The sequence below is a fragment of the Gavialis gangeticus genome, unplaced genomic scaffold (genome assembly GCF_001723915.1).
Source record: "Gavialis gangeticus isolate Ggan-Ray unplaced genomic scaffold, GavGan_comp1, whole genome shotgun sequence".
Lineage (NCBI taxonomy): Eukaryota > Metazoa > Chordata > Crocodylia > Gavialidae > Gavialis > Gavialis gangeticus.
In genome coordinates this window covers 117,514,537-117,534,496 of record NW_017729022.1, presented here as the reverse complement: position 1 = coordinate 117,534,496, position 19,960 = coordinate 117,514,537, and the positions used below count along the sequence as shown (strand labels likewise).

Genomic DNA, 19,960 nt, shown 5'->3' with positions numbered 1-19,960 from the left:
TGGTGATGGCCCCTCCCTTCCATTGGGTGTATGTCTCCTTTTTAGCTAGGAGGTGTTCCCGGATGCTTTTGGTGAGCCATGGGGGCTTTTGCACCCTCTTGCCCCCTTTGATTCATGTTGGGATTACCTCCCTTTGGGCTTGGAGGATTGTCTCCTCAAGGAACGACCACTCTTCCTGAACACCCGACTTCTCTCCCCTCTGGGACCTCAGTGCCTCCCCGACTACTCTCCTTACCTCATTGAAGTCTGCCCTCCTGAAGTCCAGGGCTGCTGCCTTGCTGCAGGCCTTTGCCACCTTGCGCTGGGTGGTGAATTCCAACAGGCGATGATTGCTGTCGCCCAGGTGGTCAAGCACCTGCAGACCCCCCACCAGGTCATCGCCCGTGGCCAAGACCAGATCCAACAAGGTGTCTCCCCTGGTGGGGCTGTGCACCTCCTGGGTTAGATGGAGGTCCTGTATCTCGGCTAGGAACCTACGTGAGCAGTCAGACCTGGCTGACTGCTCTTCCCAGCTGATGTCTGGAAAGTTCAAGTCACCCATGATGACCACACAGCATGGAGCTGGATTGTCTTTTCCTGTTCTTAATGTGTATTATTTTTTTAATGGAAATAAATCAGAACTAGAGAAGTAACTGGGACTGAGAAGTAGGAGGAAAGCATTGTGAGGGAGACATAGGCCACTGAGACAAGTGGAATTAAGGATAAAAGTAAAATGAGCCGCTGTGACATGGGTTTGCTTTTATGGTACTACTCTGTTTACCACTAGTTCTGTACCCAACAAAGGCAGATGGAGCAATCAAATCAAAATGGCTAAAGTTCCATATTTGGGAACTTACATAATTGGCCTGATTTCAGAAGAGCTGAATTTGGATTTATATGCTGAATTTTCTACCCCTTGGTTTGCCTTTTGAATGTTATCACATTAAAGGCAGTTAAGACCTCATTACTATCCCAGTGTTACTTTTCCATGTAAGCAGTGCTATAGGTGTACTGAGGGGCTAAGAGCTTGGAAGATGTGTGAGGGGCGTGTGTATTGGTGATGTTTTGCATTTGCAATATCCCTCTTATGAGCTTACCCAGCTGGTCTTATGTTCTAACAGGGATTTCAGGCAGTCTGAATTTTGATGAGGAGGACACAGAAGAGGAGGAAGAAACTGAAAAAAAGTCAGGATGTCATTCACCATATTCTGAATCCGAGAGATCTAGTTCTGCAACCAGCCAAAAATCTGCCACAGTAAGTACCATGACATCTCTTTGCAATGAGGATCAGGTTTGTGCTTTCTGATGTCTACCCCAGTGTTAAAATAATTTTAATGGCTACAGGGCTTGCAGTTATGCTCATCCCTGCCAGAGGGTGTTCAGGGTAGTTCAGCTCCCTTGTTATACATCTAGACTTTTATTACCATGGTCTCTACCCATTCTGTTGGTACTGACCTGCATCATGACTGCACAGGTGGTTCCCCTAGTGCTCACTCCTGCAGGTGGATGAACCAATACCACAGTTGAACCTGTAGTGCTTCTTCTGTTTCAGTTACCAGTCTGAGCTACTGAAGTTTCAGTGATGGTTTTAGCCATACAAAGACCAAAACCCACTCTGTCCCCCTACAGTGCCCATTAGTTTCACAGTTTGTTTCTGTGACAAACTGATTAAAAAGTACTTTATGTGTTGCTTTATTTTCCACGGTGTTTTTCAAGTTCATTGTTATGATAAAAGCAGCATTTTCCCCTTTCAAAATGATATCTTGCTTGCAACTGTTCCCCTTCCTAACAAACGTTCTTCCCCCTAGGTATGGGAGACTCCAGTCCAGTTTCTCCTCTCTCAAAGAGCCAGTCTTCCCTCAGGATAGGGAAAGCCTCTGGCCTGGTTTATTCTCAATGGTGAATTCCTTCCTTGAGACAGAAGCCTGTGGCTTAGCTTCCCTTCTCCAACAGAGCATTTTCCTCTTAGGACATGGAGTCTCCTATCCCAATAAGTCATTCTTTTCTTGGGCTACCACAACCTCTGACCAAATTTCATTTTGCTAATGAGAGTGTTATTCCCACAGGAAACAGGTGCTTCCTGCACTGCATCCTCTCACACAGATGCACAGCTGGGAGAAGTGGAGAACTTGGAGGATTTTGCTTTGCGCCCTGCACCCCGTGGCGTTACAGTCAAGTGTCGAATCACTAGAGACAAGAAGGGAGTGGACCGAGGCCTTTTCCCCACTTACTACATGCACCTGGAAAGGGATGACAACAGAAAGGTATTGGGACTAGTGTAAAGTCTGCAGCCCTAGGTTGATGAATTCTTTGCAACAAACTTTTCAGTATAATGTAGAACAGTGCATGTATTGGCATGAAGCTAGGAACTTTGGGAAGAAATTATGTCAATAAGGGGATGGCAGCAAGTCTGTGCCTGGACAGAACACTAAAGCTGACATTGGGAGATATGGGAGCAGTACTATAACAGCCTAGGAAGTGAAGTATTATTTTCTGAATGGATTAAAAATACAGGAGTAAAATAAGAGTGGAAGGTTGAGTGCCTGTTTAAACAATTGAATGGACTACTAGAAGGGGGATCTATTTTAAATCTGAGTCATCAGGTAGGTTAGGATGAACTGGAGGCTGAGCAAGAATACAGACTGTTCATTCATAGAATGGAGAAAAGGGTCTGTGGTGTGGTAAATGAGCTAGGAGGTAGGGAAATGCAGGTGTAGCAAGTCTGTTGAAGTGGATGGTAGGTAAAAGGCAAGAGATGATGAAGAGTCACTGGGATAAAGGTCTGAAGTGGTGCATTGCAACTGGGTTCTTTCAGAGTTCCTGCCTTAATCAGAGTTTTGTATTTCCAGACATTCCTTCTTGCTGGGAGAAAACGGAAAAAAAGTAAAACATCCAATTATCTGATTTCAATTGATCCAACAGATTTATCCCGAGAAGGGGAAAGTTTCATTGGAAAACTCAGGTAAGAACCACAAATCAAAACCATAGGCAAGTGTATGATGTGTGGGCTCATGCAGGAGGTTGGAGTTCTTCACTGGCCAAATTGGAGGCTTGAGCAGCACTCTAGTTTTGTTTTTGAGCATGTAACTAACTGTACCCTGTCTTGGGTAGTGTAATCCATGTTTCTCCAAACCAGAATCTCTTTCAGAAAGATGATGGTGGTCTTTTATATAGAGGAGCCTGACAGTGCATTTCCAGGTCAGGTGATGGACCCAGTCTGACAGACATTTTTATTAGTGCTGATGATAGAAAAATTCAGATGGGAACATCAGAGAGGCTGAAAGTTTAATTGCATCACATGGTCTCCAGGAGAAAGCCGAGCTTCTCACTGTTTGTCTTGCCTGTTCCTAGGTCTAACCTTATGGGAACTAAATTTACTGTCTATGATCATGGAGTTAGCCCAGTCAAGGCACAGGGGCTAGTGGAAAAGGCCCACACCCGACAGGAGCTTGCAGCCATTTGTTATGTAAGTTACTCCCTTCCTTCCCAACATTTTTTTTCCCCCTGAGCTCCTGAATTGCCTCAGCCCAGGAGATGTGAGGAACCTGCGGTCCTGTGCAAGGAAAAGCATGCAGTGAAACTTGGGGTGCTTCAGCACATGATGATCATGATTCAGCAGAAGGTGCTCTTCATTCTGTATCTATCCTGAATCATTGGATAGGGTAATTGGCATTAGGCAAGTGGAGGAAACTGTCTTTTTAAGTTACACAAAGAAGGTCCTGAATCATGTGTATTCCTTGTGGAGCTCAATAGCATTTAACAATCGAGTGAGTGAACTCCAGGTTCTGTCAAGAATCTAACCTGCTAATATAAATGCCCCTGGGGTTTTGCGCTATATACAGTTTTTGTCAGTTTCCATCCTAACTTAGATAGGGTTTCTGTAATAAATGCAGAGAGTCACCTAAAAGATAACTTTATTTTGATGGTGATGAAGAAGTGATACAATCAGTTATTAAAATTTGTAGAGCTTTGTCTATATATGTGTAAGATCATTAACCTGTTTCTCAGAACTCTCTCTAAAAATACCTTTTGAGATGGAATAAGATAGGTCTCAGCTCCAGCAACATTCACTCTGATCCATAGAATGAACTAGTATGCTTGAGGAAGTTTCTGTAAGATTATTTTTAGGATGCATTCTGAGGGTATGCACAAAAGGACACTTAGAGTGTTTTGAAAAGGGGAGGGGGAGCTGCTGCTTTGTATTGCTTATACTTAGCTGTTAAATACTAATGGTTACCTGTGCACAAGCTGGGAGCCATGCAAATGTAGCAGAACTGCTCCAGCTTTTAACAGTGATTCTTCCAGGTTTAAAGCTGGAGCAGCTTTGCTACATTTGTCTCTCTCCCAGCTTGCCCACAGGTAACTCTCAGAAGGTACCAGCCATTGCATGCTCCCTATCCGAAGCTCTCCCTCCCCTTTTGCAGCCACTCCAAGTTCATGCCCTAAATATCTTCCTTTCTATTTTGGGTTAAGATTAAAGTAACCATCATGACAGATTTTTGGTTGAAGACATTAAAATGAATGATGGGCTGAGGACCAAGAAGGCAATTTGCCTTTGCTTCCCTGCATGTGGACTGAATGGAGTCCTCTGCTGTAGTTCCCTGCTACACTTAAGCGTAATTTTGTTTCAGGATTGAAACTAAGCCAGATGCTGACTAGAGTTGCCCTGTTGCCTTCTCTTATCTTTTATGCCAGGGCACAGTTTGAGAGAGATTTTTAGATATATCCCTAACAATAATAGTAACAAAGCTAAGGAGGGTGTGATTGTTCATTCTGCCAAGAACCTTATGTTTTCAATGGACAACATACTGATAAGACACAAAGGCAGTCAAAGCCATACTGACCATAAATCTTACTCAGACCTTTGTTGCTAGCAGGAATCTGGCCTTTGTTGCTAGCAGGAATCTGGCGTGTTGCTAGCAGGAATCTGGCGTGTTTTTCATCAACAAGGTGAATGAAATTAGTTGTCCAAGAATCACCTTAGCCAAGTTAGGTTGTAAAGCCATGCTCTGGGCTATGTGTGGGGAACTGCATTAACCAAAGAGTGATGATAACTATATCAATATCTATATCTAGTTTACAGGGGGAGGAGTGGGGGAAATATTCTGTTCCTAATATTTATGTCTTGTTCAATTATGGTTGCAACTAGTATGTATTCAGTATCACATGGACCAGGTATTTATTTAGAATAGTCTCATTATTCTCTGTGCTGTGTGGAGCAGGGCTCCAGTTCAGAACATTTTTCTTTGCCTTTTAGGAAACCAATGTGCTAGGATTCAAGGGTCCCAGAAAAATGTCTGTGATCATTCCGGGGATGAATATGAACCACAAGCGGATTCCAATTAGGCCACGAAATGTAAGTTTGGAACTGTCAGATACCAACAGAGCAAGGCAAAGGATGCTAACTGTGTAGCACGCTATGGGTTAATTACTGAGATGTTAAGTGAAAAAGGCCTTCTGGCTTCCAGTTATCTCACTCCTAGAACTGTTAACTACGGTGTGCTTTTTCAAGCCACTTATAAGTAACTTCCATAGGATTTCATTGTTTTCCTTGGGAGAGTAAAATCTCATGGTTAGGAAACTTACTTGTTTTTATTATTATTGCAAAAAGCTCATCCAGGGGATTAGTATCCCGGCCCTTTAAAATGGTGACAGGAGTGCTTGAACTAAAGCTTGTTGAATGAGCTTTAGTACAAACACCACTGCCATCATTTTTAAGCGTGGGAATGCTTTTAAGTGGAGCCAAGCCAGGCAAGGGCGGATGCGAGCTGCCTGCTGTGGGCTCAGGGCTCTTTGCTCTGCTGCCTTTGCCCAGGGATCCCCACACCAGCTGCGGGCCCCTTGCCACGTAGCAGTGGGAGACACAACTTTCTGCTCCCACTGCTTCTGGGCAGGCAGGGGATGCGTAGCCAGTGGGGGGCTCCCAGGGCCAAAACAGCAGGGTGGAGAGTCCTGAGCCCAAAGTGGGCAGCTCACATCTGCCCTGCAAACAAATTGGGGGGGGATGCCCCTCCATGCCTCATGGGGGGGTGCAGCAGCAGGGAGCCCACCCCCCTCCCATTTGGACAAGCTTCCCGTGGCTCCATCCCATTCCCCATCCTGGCCCCAGGTCCCAGTCACCACCCTGGCTGGGCAGCACCCCCAGTCCCTGCCCCACTCCCTCCCTCACTGTGGGGACCTCGATCTGTCCCCCCCATGCCCCTTCCCTCCCCCCACACCCTTTCTCCCTCCACAGACTTACCTTCAGGGACCTGCTCTCCACACTGGCCACCTTCATTCCTGGCCATGTGCATGCGTGCAGCTGCATACACGCATGCAGTGTCCAGGGGCCCTGATCAGAAAGTATAATTCATTATATTTATTGGTGAACATTATCAGCTCTGCTGGCCAAAAAAAGCTAATAGCTGATATAAATTTTCCTTTGATCGGTGGTGATCTGATATGCAACCGATATATTAGTGCACCTCTAGTATCAGGTGCTATAGAAACAGAACAAAGACAGTCCCCTTTCCCAGAAAGTTTCCATTTTAAGGGCTTGGACACATGACATACCTACAACCTCATGACCCCATTCCTTACTCCAGTATGAAAAAGGAGCAGCTACACAGTGTGTGGCCCCACGCTGGTGTAACTTACTGGAATCTAGTGTTTACCCCAAGGTTTCATGGGTAAAAATACACAAATGTAAATCATACCACTGTAGGTATTGTCTTCACTCCTATCCTGGGGTAGTCATTTGTTCAGTGCAAACAGGTTATTGCTAACTCTCTGCCGTCGAGTAGCAGCTACTCCAGGAGAGCTGATCCATTTTAGCCACCACTGTTTTACAGAAGCAGTGTAAACTAAACCAGTGTCAATCTGTTCTGTGTTCAGGCCATAGGTCTAAAACAAAAGGCAATAGGTGGATACAGATGGAAGGGGAATACAAGGAAAGAATCAAACAGTATTGGTCCCCATGACAGGCAGTGGTGCCAGCACACTAACAACCTTATCATCATCATCATCTTTTGGAGGCATCAGGGGAAGAATTTGATGAATTTGAATGAGGATAAGGAGCTATTTTTACCAATAAGTACAGGGGAGTCCTAAGTGGTGAAGAAAGGTATAATGGATTTAATGGAAGAATGAGTTTAACATCTTGAAAGTGAACAAAAATTTGTAGATGGGATGAGGATAGGCAACGAAAGGCCTGGAGAAAGCAAATCATTTCTGTTCAGTGCAGTACAGAAGAGGGAACTAGTGGAGGTCTGGAAAGAGAGTGGTGACATGGCCTAAGTCCTGGGCCAAGAAGCAGGTGTTTGTGTCTCCATTCCAAGTGAATAGGAATGGAACAATATGGCATTTGTCAAGGCCAGAAAAAAGGGATGTTGCAGTAACTGAGACAAGAAATGGTGAGAGCCTAGACAAGCATTTGATTGCGTGATTGGATAGAAAAGTCAGGATCTAGCGGCGATGGTAGATGCATCATCCCATAAGAAAATGCTGTATGTGTTTCTGTTTGTGACCAGCCAGCTCCACTGGAGAGTGCACTTGGTGGTGGTGGCGGCAGCAGGGGAGGAAATCAGGTCTATGGGTCTACCCCCTTCCAGGGGAAGCCGTCATTTAAAGAAAGCTAAGAGACTGTGATTAAGACTGTCCAGGTCTTAACTGTCCTAAGAAACACAAGCATCTGAAGGAGGTGTGAGGTAGGGAGCGGGAGGATGTCCATGGGACCAAGGTTGAATGATGGTTTTTTATGGAGTTAAGTACCAGATACAGTTTAACTGAGGGAGGTATATTATCGCCTACCATATGTGGGATTGTCTCTGAATAAGCAGTACTAGATCATCTTTAAATGATAGTCCCAATGTGCATTCCCAGAGTCCTGTTGGCATCTTTATAGATATAAGTAAAAATAGGTGTATAACTAAGCAGTGAGCCATTCAGAAAATCCCAAGAACCAGCAAGCATCCCTTCATCCTGCCCTGATACTTTCTTACTCTAGCTCTGTCACTCAGACCTCCTCAGTCAACTGCTTTCCAAAGATCCTGCTGAATAACTTAAGGCTATGGACAAATGTACCTTTACACCAGGGGTGGGCATAATAGTAGATCCAGCTGGCAACCAGACTCCGTTTACCAGCAACCCCTGCCTGCGCAGCTCCCAGCTGGTCTCCATGGAGACTCCAGGAGCCACGCAGGCAGGGCACGCAGCTGGGCTGGGAGCTGCTCTGTGCCTGGGGTCAGGATCTTGGGGTGGTAGCAGCATGGGGCTGTGGCAGTCCGTTCCCTGCACACCCCTGCCTGCAGAACCCGCGCTTATTGCAGGAGTGGGCAGTGGATTGAGGCTCAGCTCCAGCCCAGTGCTGTCACCACCTCAAGATCCCTGGGTCTCCCCAGCTCCACCTGCCAGTCTCACTCCTATCCATAGCCCCCATCCTATCTACCTGGCCATGTGCCCTGCCTATGCAGGTCTTGCCTCCAGTGGTAGGTGCAGGATGGACAGGCCGGGGTGCCTGGGCAGCGGGGCTGGTGCTGGCATCAGCAGCCAGACAGAGCCAGTGCCACAGGGGCTGCTGGGAAATTGAGTCCACCATGGCCTGGATCCAACCCGTGGGCTAGATTTTGCCCAGCTGGATTCTGCTTTATACAGTTTAAAAGGGCAGGGGGTGGGGAGGGGCATGGATTGGGAGGGTTTGTCATTTGCTATAATGTAACTGCTGTAGCTAACTTGCCCTAATTTTGACAGGCATGCAACAGGGTTAAAGTTGCAACAGTGTTGCTATACTTGTAAGGATACAGAATCAGGCAGACATAAGTTATATTGTAATAGCTTGTCCTATTGCTACAATTGTTACATTTGTCCCTACTTTTGGTTTACATAACCTTTTTCAGGGTGATTTTAATTATTATTATTATTTAGCCTGTATTGTTGGTTCAGGTTGAAATTCATTGAACATCTTGACTTTTTTTTCCACTTCTCCTTTGAGCTGATTTTGTCCTCACTTCTTGTTTCTATTCCAGGCTTGACCATGCTCCTCAGATATGATAAATGTGCTCTTTTCTACCCTGCCACCCCATTACATTTTCTTGCATATTGTGTACCTGTGTCCAATCCTGGTTTAATGGGGGAATCACTTTAATCCATGCCTACTGGTAGCCCACTGCCCCTTTGAATTTCCCACTAGAACATCCTGGACCCCTTTACTAGGGAGTTAAAATAAATATATCTGGGATCTCTCTAAAAGATCAGTCCTGGAGGGATAAATGTGTTTAGGAAGTTAAAAATCCTCCTGCCAGCACACTGACAGTTTGTATAGATAATCAATATCTTTGATACTGGTAGAAGGTACATACCCTCTCATTCTTCTGGTTGGAATTGAGATGCAATAATGACAAGCCAGTGGGGGTGCAAAATAAATCCTCAGACCCAGGAATGTGTGGAACTGTCCCTTGTTCCTGCAGGCTCTGATTAAATCAGCTTGTTATTCTCACAGTAGGAGAGTGGATTAACATGAGAAAGGCAGTAAATAGAAGCAGCCCCTCCCAAGCATGGTTGTTTTTTCTCTTGTGCAGGAACATGAGAGTTTGCTGGCAAAATGGCAAAATAAAAACCTAGAGAACCTAATTGAGCTGCACAACAAGGCCCCAGTCTGGAACGATGACACTCAGTCCTACGTCTTGAACTTCCATGGGAGAGTCACTCAGGCTTCAGTGAAGAACTTCCAGATTGTCCATGAGAATGACCGTAAGAGCTCGAGGGGAGGCGGAGGTGGATGGGGAGAGGCAGGGGTTGTCACTCTGGTGAAGAAAACAGGATTGCCTTGTCGCAGCTAACTAAATGGGGAGGGCACCACTCCCACAAGTAAAATGTGGGATAGCTGAGGACAGCATGAAGGATACAGCTCACAGGTTATCAGTAGCTTCCAGTTGGGCAGTGCATAATATGAGACCTATCCTTCAATTTGGATTGAGGACAAAATAACTGCCCTGGAAAGGGGCAAATGCTGAAAAAAGAAGGGGGAGTAATGTGGGATAGCCAAATCAACCCAGCATAGGTTTGGAGTAGCTCTGTAAAGGAGAACAGCAGGACCATTGTTGTAAGCAAATTCTGTGCCCACTTTGGTAAAGAAGAGAGGGGGGTTGTCATTCCAGCCAAGCATACATGGAACTGCTTTTCTCACTGTTTCTTCTCTTACCTCTCTCTCTCCTTATGAAATTGTTGACCAATAACATCTCTCTTGCTTTCTTTAGCTGAATACATTGTGATGCAGTTTGGTCGTGTAGCAGAAGACGTGTTCACTCTGGACTATAATTACCCACTATGTGCCCTCCAGGCTTTTGCCGTCGGACTTTCCAGCTTTGATAGCAAATTGGCCTGTGAATGAGGGAGGCAGTGGACTTGGGCATGGAACTTGCTCCCATTCCTGCACCTTGTAGCTGAGTTCTGGTTTGAATCATGAGAAATAGCTTGGGGGACAGAAGGGAACTGGAAGATATTGTTCTGTGGGGATTTGTAGGAGGCAAGCAGTATATTTGGGAGCTTTACAACAACTGATGGGAATGATGGCCCTTTTGGGAGGGAGGGCTCTGCACATGCATTGGGAGAAGGGGGGCGAGGGCAGGCAACAAAAACATGTGATATCTTTATGTTACTAGTATTAATGCTGCATTGAGAATCCAGGTGGGACATGCTGTCTCAGAGCAGGCTTAGGACTTGGGTCATGCTCCTCAGCTGCTGAACATCACTGTGACTTGGAACTCCCTGCAGCAGGGATCAGATGAATAGTGTGCTAGTGCCCATATGCCTTGGATCTCTGGCAGTGCCCCTGGTGCTCATGCTGCCCATTTCACTGTGTGTCCATGGTACAATTATTTCAGACAGATACAACATGGGCTCTCACCCTGCAGAATAACCCTCTGTCCAGGGCAAATTTCAAAGAGAGAGGAGAGAGTCCAGGCTTGATGCTCCTCTCCAAAGATCAAAGCCAAGAGAGAGTCTCATGCTGCAATAACCCCTTCTTACTCTGCAGGATGATTATTTTATAGGCCCCAGTTCCTCTTAATTGTTCCTGCTGTGCATTGCCCTGCAACAACCATTCTACCAAATAAAGATATAAGTATCAAAAACTTCAACTGTCACTTCCAAGTGGGTGCTATTTTATATTACAACCATCATGGTTTCTCTTTTCCCTGGGAACTCTACAGATGGGATCAAGTAGATGATTGGATGTTAAAAAAAAACTGGCTAAGGGTCCGTGCCATTTGTTTACAATGCTATTCTTGAAAAGCAGCATTCTGCTGAGCTTACATACTTGATTCTAAAACTTGGTCAGTCAAAACCACTTTCTAAAACCTCTTCATGAATAAAGCTCAGTGCATTGGGTAGGAATGAACTGCTGCCAGAATAATTTACTTTGCCTCATTTAACCTTTATCCCAGCATGCAAGAGCTTCTCTTGTAGCAGCCTGCTTGGCCAGTGCCAGTTCTGTGTGGTGTGATCTCTGCAATCATGACCTAATGAGAATGTTTTAGATAATAATTTGAATCTGGATGTGATAAGATGCTATTTTGCCAAAAAAGGAGGTTGCAAATGTTTCCCAAGCACAAATAAATAGGAACTTTGCACCAGGGGTGGCCAAAGTCTTGCTCCTAGAACTCCAAAATGCTGCTACCCTTATTTTTCATCTTGGATTACAGGCAGTGGAGACTACAGATCACAGTGCAGAATGCTCTCCTCCTTAGTCCTGATGGCCTTGGGTCAAACTGAAGCAGATCATGGCATAGTCCATGGGCTACACCTCTGCTGTGGTTAAAAAGGCATTCAGTTTATTTCATGACTGTTGTGCAGCTGCCAGGTAAATTGCCCATATACGCCTCGCTTGATCCAAGTGTGGGTGTCCTGTGCTTTGCATGTTGTGATCTGTGTAAAAGTTGTTTCTAGCCAACTAGCCCCCTTGGGCACTCATGGCAGCCAGACTCCCGCCATTGTACCATTCTCCATGGATTGCCTCATCTACATGCGTTGCATTGGGGGAAGCCATCCTGCTCTTCTCCTCTAGAGATATAAATCTGTATGTAGACATTTTCTGATACTGCCAGAAAGAAAAAGTACCCTCAGTCATAGTCCCATGTAATCCCTGTATTTTAACTGCAAATGATGAATTGTCATTGATGGCTCCAGCTCTAGAAAATGCATCTGTCTCAGATGCTCCAAGCTTTATTGGCTGTGGTGCCATTGCCTTCAAAGCAGCCTCTTCCCTGAGTTTTGCACTTAGGAGAGCTTGTGTCATGTGCCTCTTCTGTGCCTTCGTTGACTTCCTGCTTGTTGTTGAGACAGACCTGGGCAACAGTAGTCAAGAGTACTCTGTTAATTTTACCCTCTGACTACGCTGCACTGCCAGTACCTATCCAGAAAAGCTAAGAAACCAGTTCACAACGCTCCTGTCTCAGTAAACTTTGTCACTAAGACTGTATGGGAGAAATTGGCTTGGGGTGACTTGAAGGTAGTACCCTGCCTTCCAGTCTAAGACAAATTTACTTATGCCTGGCAGGCCATCCTGCAACACTTCTGCTCACCTCTCCAAATGGGCTCTTTCATCTATTCCAGTTGAGAAGCTGATGTCTGAGCCCAGCAGATGATAGTCAGTGCCTGGGACCCTTTGATCTCTTCACTGAGTTACATGAACTGATTTGTTGTGTTTTCTGAGATGCCTGTTCTGCGGGCACATGACTTTTTGTGTGTCTTCTACTATTGATGCTTTCTTTCTCTCTACAGTTATTGAGGTATTTTTTAAAGGGATTGTATACAGTGACCCAACCCACATTGGTGTTGAAGCCATGCTAGTCACAACTGTGTTTAAAAGCAGTTACTGTTGGGAGGGTCTTCACTGGGTTTCCCGTATTGCTTTGGGGAGGGAATTTTTTTGAAAAGAGCATGCTTATGTGTTAGGAACCCATTTTAAGAACTGTCTGTGAAGTTGGACCAAAAAGCACGGGAATTTTTTTTTCTCCCTCCATAAAAGCCCCTGTATACCCCAGTCAGGGAAATAGTACATTGAAACTCTAAATACAACTTTGGGTAGCTTGGCTTCAGCCCCTATGTAAGCAGGCACATGGGTCTATTGTTACTATTAGAACAGGCAGTGGTAAAGCAGGAGGTAAGTGTGTACGTCTTCTCAGGTGCCTTCAGATACTTTGTACATTGGAAGCTGCAGTTTCTTGCCCCATTCTCTCTCTCGTCTTCACCTACTCTCACCTTCAGTGCTGCTCCGTGTATGCCGAAGATCCATCTAAAACACTGGGGTTGGGGGGAGGCATGGCTTGGTGTACTCCCTGCTGCTCTAAATGCTTGCATTTGAACAGCAGAAACCTCCAGTACCTTTGGTCAACTGCGGTTTTACATAAATTGTATATATAATTTTTGTATCTTACGGAAAATAAAGTAATTTATAAAAAAAAAAAAGTGAGCTCTAAATGAGTTATTTCATATCCCAGGATTTTTGCTGCCTGTGGCATATGTTCATTGTTCTTTGTTTCTCTTGTTCTGCCTGCTCTCCTCCATCCATTCCATGGCTCCATCTTATATCTATGTCATTCTCTCCTTATCAGCACTGGATTTATGTCTATTTAAAAGTGTGAAAATCAACCAGGGGACATAGAAGTGCCATTTTCTTAAATTCCCTTCCTCTACCACTAGCAGTCCAGCTCAGCCATTCCATTCCACCCCTTCCTTTTGATTTTCTCCTGTGGTTATTCATACTCTGTCTTCAAGTGTCATGGCTGCTTTTTTTCAGCTTCAAGTTTGGGCTTCAATGGGACATGCAGTCATCTCAATCCCTTGTACCAAATAATTGGATGGAGTGGTTACAAAATGGAATCAATGGAGTTAGATATACTGTGTTTTTATTTTTGTTTTTCCTGTTTTTATTGGGATGAGGTGAAGAGAACCAAGTGTGTGCTTCATGGGTCAGGGGTGGGGGGCGGGGCGGGAATGTAGTTATTCCTGAGAACAGAGTTCTCTTGTTCCTCCACACAGGAAAGATCTGACTTTCTAGGCCCCTCCTCTGTGTGTAGACTGCATACCTGGTCGCCTTTCACATTCTTTGCAACTCAGCCAGGATAACAGATCCACTAGGAAGGTGCTTTCAATCTTCATATTTTCCCAAGCAGGAAGCAACTGTGACCACCTGAAACCTGAGATCCTGCTTCTGCCTTTGTTTCAAGGTAATTTGTGTCATCACAGATCCTCACAGGAGGTGAGAGGCTTCATACCACTGTGAACTGACTGCCCAGAGGAGTTTTCCATCTATTGCCTCCTCTGTGAAATCGTATGAAATATGAACTTTCATTTCTACCCAGGAGAACTTTTCTCCAGTGCCTGATGAAGGGTGCTTGTGCACAAAAGCTTGCAATTAAAGAAATTTTGTTTTGCAAAAATGTTGGTTTAATGAAAGCTATCATCTCTACTACAAGTCCTGATTGCCTTTCTGCCCCTGTCCACGGGTGTCTGGTCCCTCTTGAGGCAGGGGGGGCATGTGCCCCCCTGACACCAGGCAGCGACCAGCGGGGGAGGGGGAGCCCCCCGGTGGCCAATCCCGCTGACCGGGGGGATGAGGGGTCACCCGCAACCAGTCTCACTCACTGTTAAAGCATCTGCGCTGCTTCCAGAACCCCCACAGTCACTTCCAGAAGCTTTTGCTGGCAGCCCAGCTCCCTGGCTGGTGCTTGCAGGGGGGGGCACTGATGGTCCCACCTGCCCACCAGCTAAAAAGGGAGCTTGGCCTGACCGGGGGTGCACCGGAGCTCTCAAGAGGTTACCCCCATGCACCCTCTATGCGTCACCCCTGCCCCTGTCACTCTCCCAGACATTTGCTGTCTATAAAGCTGTATTAGCTGTTGCATTTATCTCCACACACATTAAACATGATACCTAGAAAGTTTCCAGAACAGAGTGGGTTCAGGAAACAAATGGAGCTGTCCATTTTGTATCCTCGTGGTAAGGCTCAACTCTGCCCAGAACAAAGGTCATTCATTTCAGTGAAATGGGTCAGGGTAAAAGGTATTATCTTGGTACGTGTTTTGGAAATATAGCATTTCATTGATAACATCTCTACGAATACTTGTTGTTTCTTGTAGACTTGAAGGCAGGACTCTTTGTTCATTTGCTTTGATAAAAGTAAAGTAATGGGGGTGGGTAGGAGAAGGGGTTGGCATAAGAACCCTTTCATTAGGCTACATCCAAAGTTTAACTGGATGAAGTTCCCCAGTTAGTAAAAGGAAGAGTGCAGTTTTACTCTGAAAAGTGGCTCAGTTTAAAATGGTACCAAGTGTTCCTTATTCGTTATCTGTTAATGGCACCACATAAACAATGTTCAGTTAACAGGAAAATTAAGTGGTCACTTTGCCCAACCCCCCGCCCCAACTCATTTTGTCTTGCGTCACATTCCGTGACTTCCTTCCACATCACTGCAGGTAATAGGCCAGCTGTACCATCATGGACGTATGTCACTCCGTTCTCTTTGACTTCAATAAACTATGCTTCTGATGATTCATGGAAAGGAATAGATTCTAGCTCCGTCTGAGCTGTGTTGATTCTGCAGGGAGAACAGGAATACAAATGCATGTTAGTCAAGAAGTCGGCAGATCTGACCCACAGTACACACACGGAGCAGATTAGATGAAAAATAGGTGCATTTTTACACAGTTTTCATGCTACAACTTTAATATTTTTTAAAGTTTTGAATATGGTTTACTAGAGACACTTAGTGGCTAAAATGGCTCATGGCAGGCATATATTTAAAACCTGTAAAACATCACTCCTTGTGTTTACTGTATAAGCATCATACCTACAGGCTGGGGAACTCCCTTCTCGCCAGTGCAGAGGCAGAAAAGGATCTTGGAGTCATCATTGATGCCAAGACGAACGTGGGCCGGCAGTGTGGGAATGCAGTCAGGAAGGCCAACCGTACCTTGTCATGCATCCACAGATGCATCTCAAGCAGGTCCAGGGAGGTGATCCTCCCCCTCTGTGCGGCACTGGTCAGGCCGCAGCTGGAGTACTGTGTCCAGTTCTGGGCGCCGCACTTCAGGAGGGATGTGGACAACATGGAGAGGGTCCAGAGGAGAGCCACTTGCATGATCAGGGGGCAGCAGGGCAGGCCCTACGAGGAGAGGCTACAGGACCGGGACCTGAACCTGTTCAGCCTCCAAAAGAGAAGGCTGAGGGGGGAATCTAGTGGCCTGTCACAAACTAGTCAGAGGGGACCAGCGGGCATTGGGGGAGTCCCTGTTCCCCCGAGCACTACCAGGAGTGACTAGAAATAACGGTCACAAGCTGGCAGAGGGTAAACTCAGATTAGACATCAGGAGGCGCTACTTCACTGTCAGGGCGGCTGGGATCTGGAGCCAACTTCCAAGAGAAGTGGTGCTGGCTCCTTCCCTGGGGGTCTTTAAGAGGAGGCTGGATGAACACCTCACCGGGGTCATTTGACCCCAGTACTCTTTCCTGCCATGGCAGGGGGTCGGACCTGATGATCTGCTCAGGTCCCTTCTGACCCTACTAACTATGAAAATGACAACAAAATACACTGCAACTTTGTATTCCCTATCTTCAATAATTTAGTTGTCTTCTATTTTATGCATATGGCTGAGGCCTAGAATTACTGCTTATAAAATATATATGCATTCATTAGGTGAAATAAACATTCTAACCACTGCACTGAATTGCAAAGTAAATGCTAGTATAGAAATAAAAAACTAAATACAAAAAAAAAATCAAACAAGAAGTTGCTACTTTCAGCGTTGCTAACCCCAGGCATTCAAAACTCATGAGTCGTACCTAGAAAAAGGAATCCAGTCCATGAGGTTTTTTGTGTGTAATTTGAGGTTCTTTTCCTTCTGGTTTCTTAAGATTTAGTGTGCACCCAAGTGATGATTTCTGTTTTCTTTCCACCATTGTGAGATTTATTAACTTAATTTTTAAAAAATGGAAGCTGAGATTTCTACAATATCATAAGATTCAAAATGCTGAGGCCTCAAAATTGCAAATATTTCATGCCTTTTGATAAAAGAATTTTTGCCAGCAACGCTACAGTTACATCTACTTTAGAGATGTCTGTCAGCATAACTATAGCGAGTTGTGCATGATCCTGAAGCAATAGCGCTGTGCCAGCTGATGCCACTGAAGTATTCTGGCAAATCTGCACCTGCCATTAGTCTGCTTCACTTGTGGTGAGGATGAGTGGGAGTTTGAGAGGGATTCTACTATACTAACACAAACACAGCTCTGCCAGCCTAATTGGATTCACAGCAGTGTTTTCCTGGTTATTTCCATATGCTGGTATTCCTTTGCTGGTAGAGTGCACCTAAAGTAGACCTATCCTGCCTGTTGATGATGAAGTGTACTGGTTTGTCTAAAGCCTGGTGTGCTGGTATACTGGCAGCACCATCTAGTGTATTCCTGTGTGCCATTTGTCAGTTTGAGAAATGTAGCATTATTATTATGATTGTTGTGGAGCCTAAAGCTTTAGCCATGCACCATTGTGCTAGGTGCTGTATAAACAGAAAGACAGTCACTGTTACAAGGAGTTTTCAATTTTAAATTATATACAAGACAAAAAAACCCCAGGGAGTTTGAATAAGAACAGCAAGACAATACTGATCGGCATGACGGCAGAGTTTCAGCACACCAGCAGCCTATGGTTTTGTAGGCTTTGTGGAAAAGGAGAGTTTTAAGGAGGGCTTTGAAGGAGAACAACCACATTTCCTTTGCAGATGTTTGTAGGGAGCTCCTCTGAGGTGGAAGCAGCACCATGCCTAGATTTCTGGTGGCCCTGGGCAAACTTTTAGTATTGGGCACCCCTTTGCCAGAGATAACGATAATAATAATCGTAAATAATGAACAATGAAAAAAAGTTACTATTTTTGGAGCCCCTTTCTGTCTGGGACCAGGGTGGCTTCCCAGCTTGCCGGTGCCTGTGTCTGGCCCTGGGTGGAAGGCAGCATGGGAGAAAGGAAAAGGTGTTCTTTGCAGATGCTTGTAGGGAGCTCCTCTGAGGCTGAAGGCAACAAGGAAGAAAGGAAAACAGTTCTTGTTTTAAATTTTTAACAGGGTAGGAGGGGAAAGGCTGTGAAGAGCCTTGAAAGACAAGTAGCTTTGTTTGATGCCATGGAGAAGGGGGAGCCAGAAAAGGGATGCAATGAGGGGGTGACATGGTGGAAGCGATGGGCTGAGAAAATGATCTTTGCAGTCGCATCCTGGAGGGACGTGAATGAAGAAAGACTGCATTTGTCAAGGCCAGAAAAAAGGATGGGTTCATAATTGGGATGGGAGATGATGAGAGCCTAGATGAGTGAGTGTGGTAGCAGTGCAGATGCAACTGCATCTTTTAGAAAAGTGATGTGGAAAGGATTTGCAAGATTTATAACCTGGATGTGAGGGCTTACAGAAAGGTCAGAATGGAAGGTGATGCGCTCGGCTGGTGGGACTGAACCAGAGGGTTGCCCTCAACTCCACCACAGCACAGACCTAACACCTTACCTCAGGGCTCAGCAACCTTTTTGGGCAGAGTGCTGAAAACACCCACAGTTGTAAGATGTTGGTGTGCCAGGGGCATGAATGCTGCGTGCCCCTGGCAGCTGGGAAGGCACTGTGAGCTCTTGCAAGCGGTGGTGGTGCTGCTGGGAGCAGGAGTGTGGTGGCAGTGAGCGGGGAGCTCCTGCAGGTGACCACAGTGCTGTCAGTGGTGAGCGTTGACCAGTGACCACCCACAGATGCCATGAGCAGTGTCTGCAGCAGCTAGGGGCAATTGCAGACTGCTCGCAGATGCCACTGGTAGTGTTGGCAATGGCAGGGGGTGACAAGTAGTGACTGCCAGCAGGCACCTTTTCACAGGGGGTGTGTTGTCATGTTCAGGGGGTGCACATGCGTCACCAGTGGCCAGGGGGAGCCTGGTCCTTGCTGTTGCTGTGTAGCCCCCACCCTTTCCCTGCCATCCACCCAGAGGCACGTGTGCCAAGTAAAATCCCTTCGAGTGCCACACTCCAGCACCCATGCCGGGGGGGTTGCTTACCCCTGCCCTACCCCTTTCAGGCCTGGGTGCCCTCTGAGCAGCGCTCCCCGCACACGCCCAGGCTTTTGAGGCGGGCTGTCCTCTGGGAACAGAAGGCCCCTGCCAGCCGTTACATACATCACGCAAGTCCCTGGCAGAGCGTGCCATAAACGCAGGCCGGAGCCACGCGTTTGCCAAGTGACTCTCAGGGGAGCAGAAGGCGCCGGTGGCTCCCGAGGGGACACACCGGGGCTTGCGTGGGAGGAGCGGGGACCCCCCGGAGCGCCCTTGAAGAGCCCGCGGGCTGCAAAGCGGGAGCGACTGCCCCCAGGGACCCGCTGCCCGGGGCAGGGCGGGAGGGAGGCGGCTCCCCGGCGCGGGCAATCTCAGCCGCCGGCTCCCGCTCCCGCCCGCCGCGGAGTTTCCTTCCTGCGCTGCCGCCTCGTCAGCGGGGCAGCAGCTGCCCTCTCCCGCCCCCTCCTCCCGCTCCTCCTCCTCCTCCCCCGGCCGCGCTCATCTCCTCGCAGCTCCCATTCCTGGCATTCCTGCTCTCAAAGTCCCGGGGAAGCCCTGCCCGGCCCCCAGGTGAGTGCCCCCCCAGCGGCCCGGGGGGCGATGCGCGGCCGGGAGCGGGTCTGCCCCGCGGGAGGGCGGAGGGGAGGCCGGGCCAAGCAGCAGCACCAGCCTGCGGCTGTGCCCCTCCGCAGAAAGTGGCGGAGCTGCAGGCGGGACGCGGCCAGGCCGGGCGATCCTAGCAGCCAGGTCAGCCCTGCCGGGGGGATGGGAAACTTAGGAGGGGGGTTTCTTTTATTTTATTTTATTGGTGGGGGTGAGGGGAGAGCGCACAAAGTCCTAAGAAAGAGGAGAGGACCCCCCCTCCCCTCAGAAAACCCAGCCCTACCTCCATAGGAGCCCCCCCCCCCCGCCCGATGGGCCCCGCAGTTTTGCTTG

At 46.9% G+C, this 19,960-nt stretch overlaps 1 protein-coding gene across 2 annotated transcripts in view; it reads left to right on the top strand.

Annotated features, from left to right (window-relative positions):
- TULP3 (tubby like protein 3) overlaps positions 1–13,422 on the top strand; it is a 64,021-nt gene extending 50,599 nt beyond the window's left edge. For both annotated transcript variants that reach the window (XM_019516033.1, XM_019516032.1), the window contains exons 5-11: positions 1,101–1,234; positions 2,046–2,243; positions 2,829–2,941; positions 3,331–3,445; positions 5,237–5,335; positions 9,534–9,705; positions 10,212–13,422. In XM_019516033.1, the coding sequence (XP_019371578.1) occupies positions 1,101–1,234; positions 2,046–2,243; positions 2,829–2,941; positions 3,331–3,445; positions 5,237–5,335; positions 9,534–9,705; positions 10,212–10,345 (965 nt within the window). In that variant the 3' untranslated portion in view covers positions 10,346–13,422. The remainder of the gene's footprint in view (positions 1–1,100; positions 1,235–2,045; positions 2,244–2,828; positions 2,942–3,330; positions 3,446–5,236; positions 5,336–9,533; positions 9,706–10,211) is intronic.
- The last annotated feature ends 6,538 nt before the right edge of the window (positions 13,423–19,960 follow it).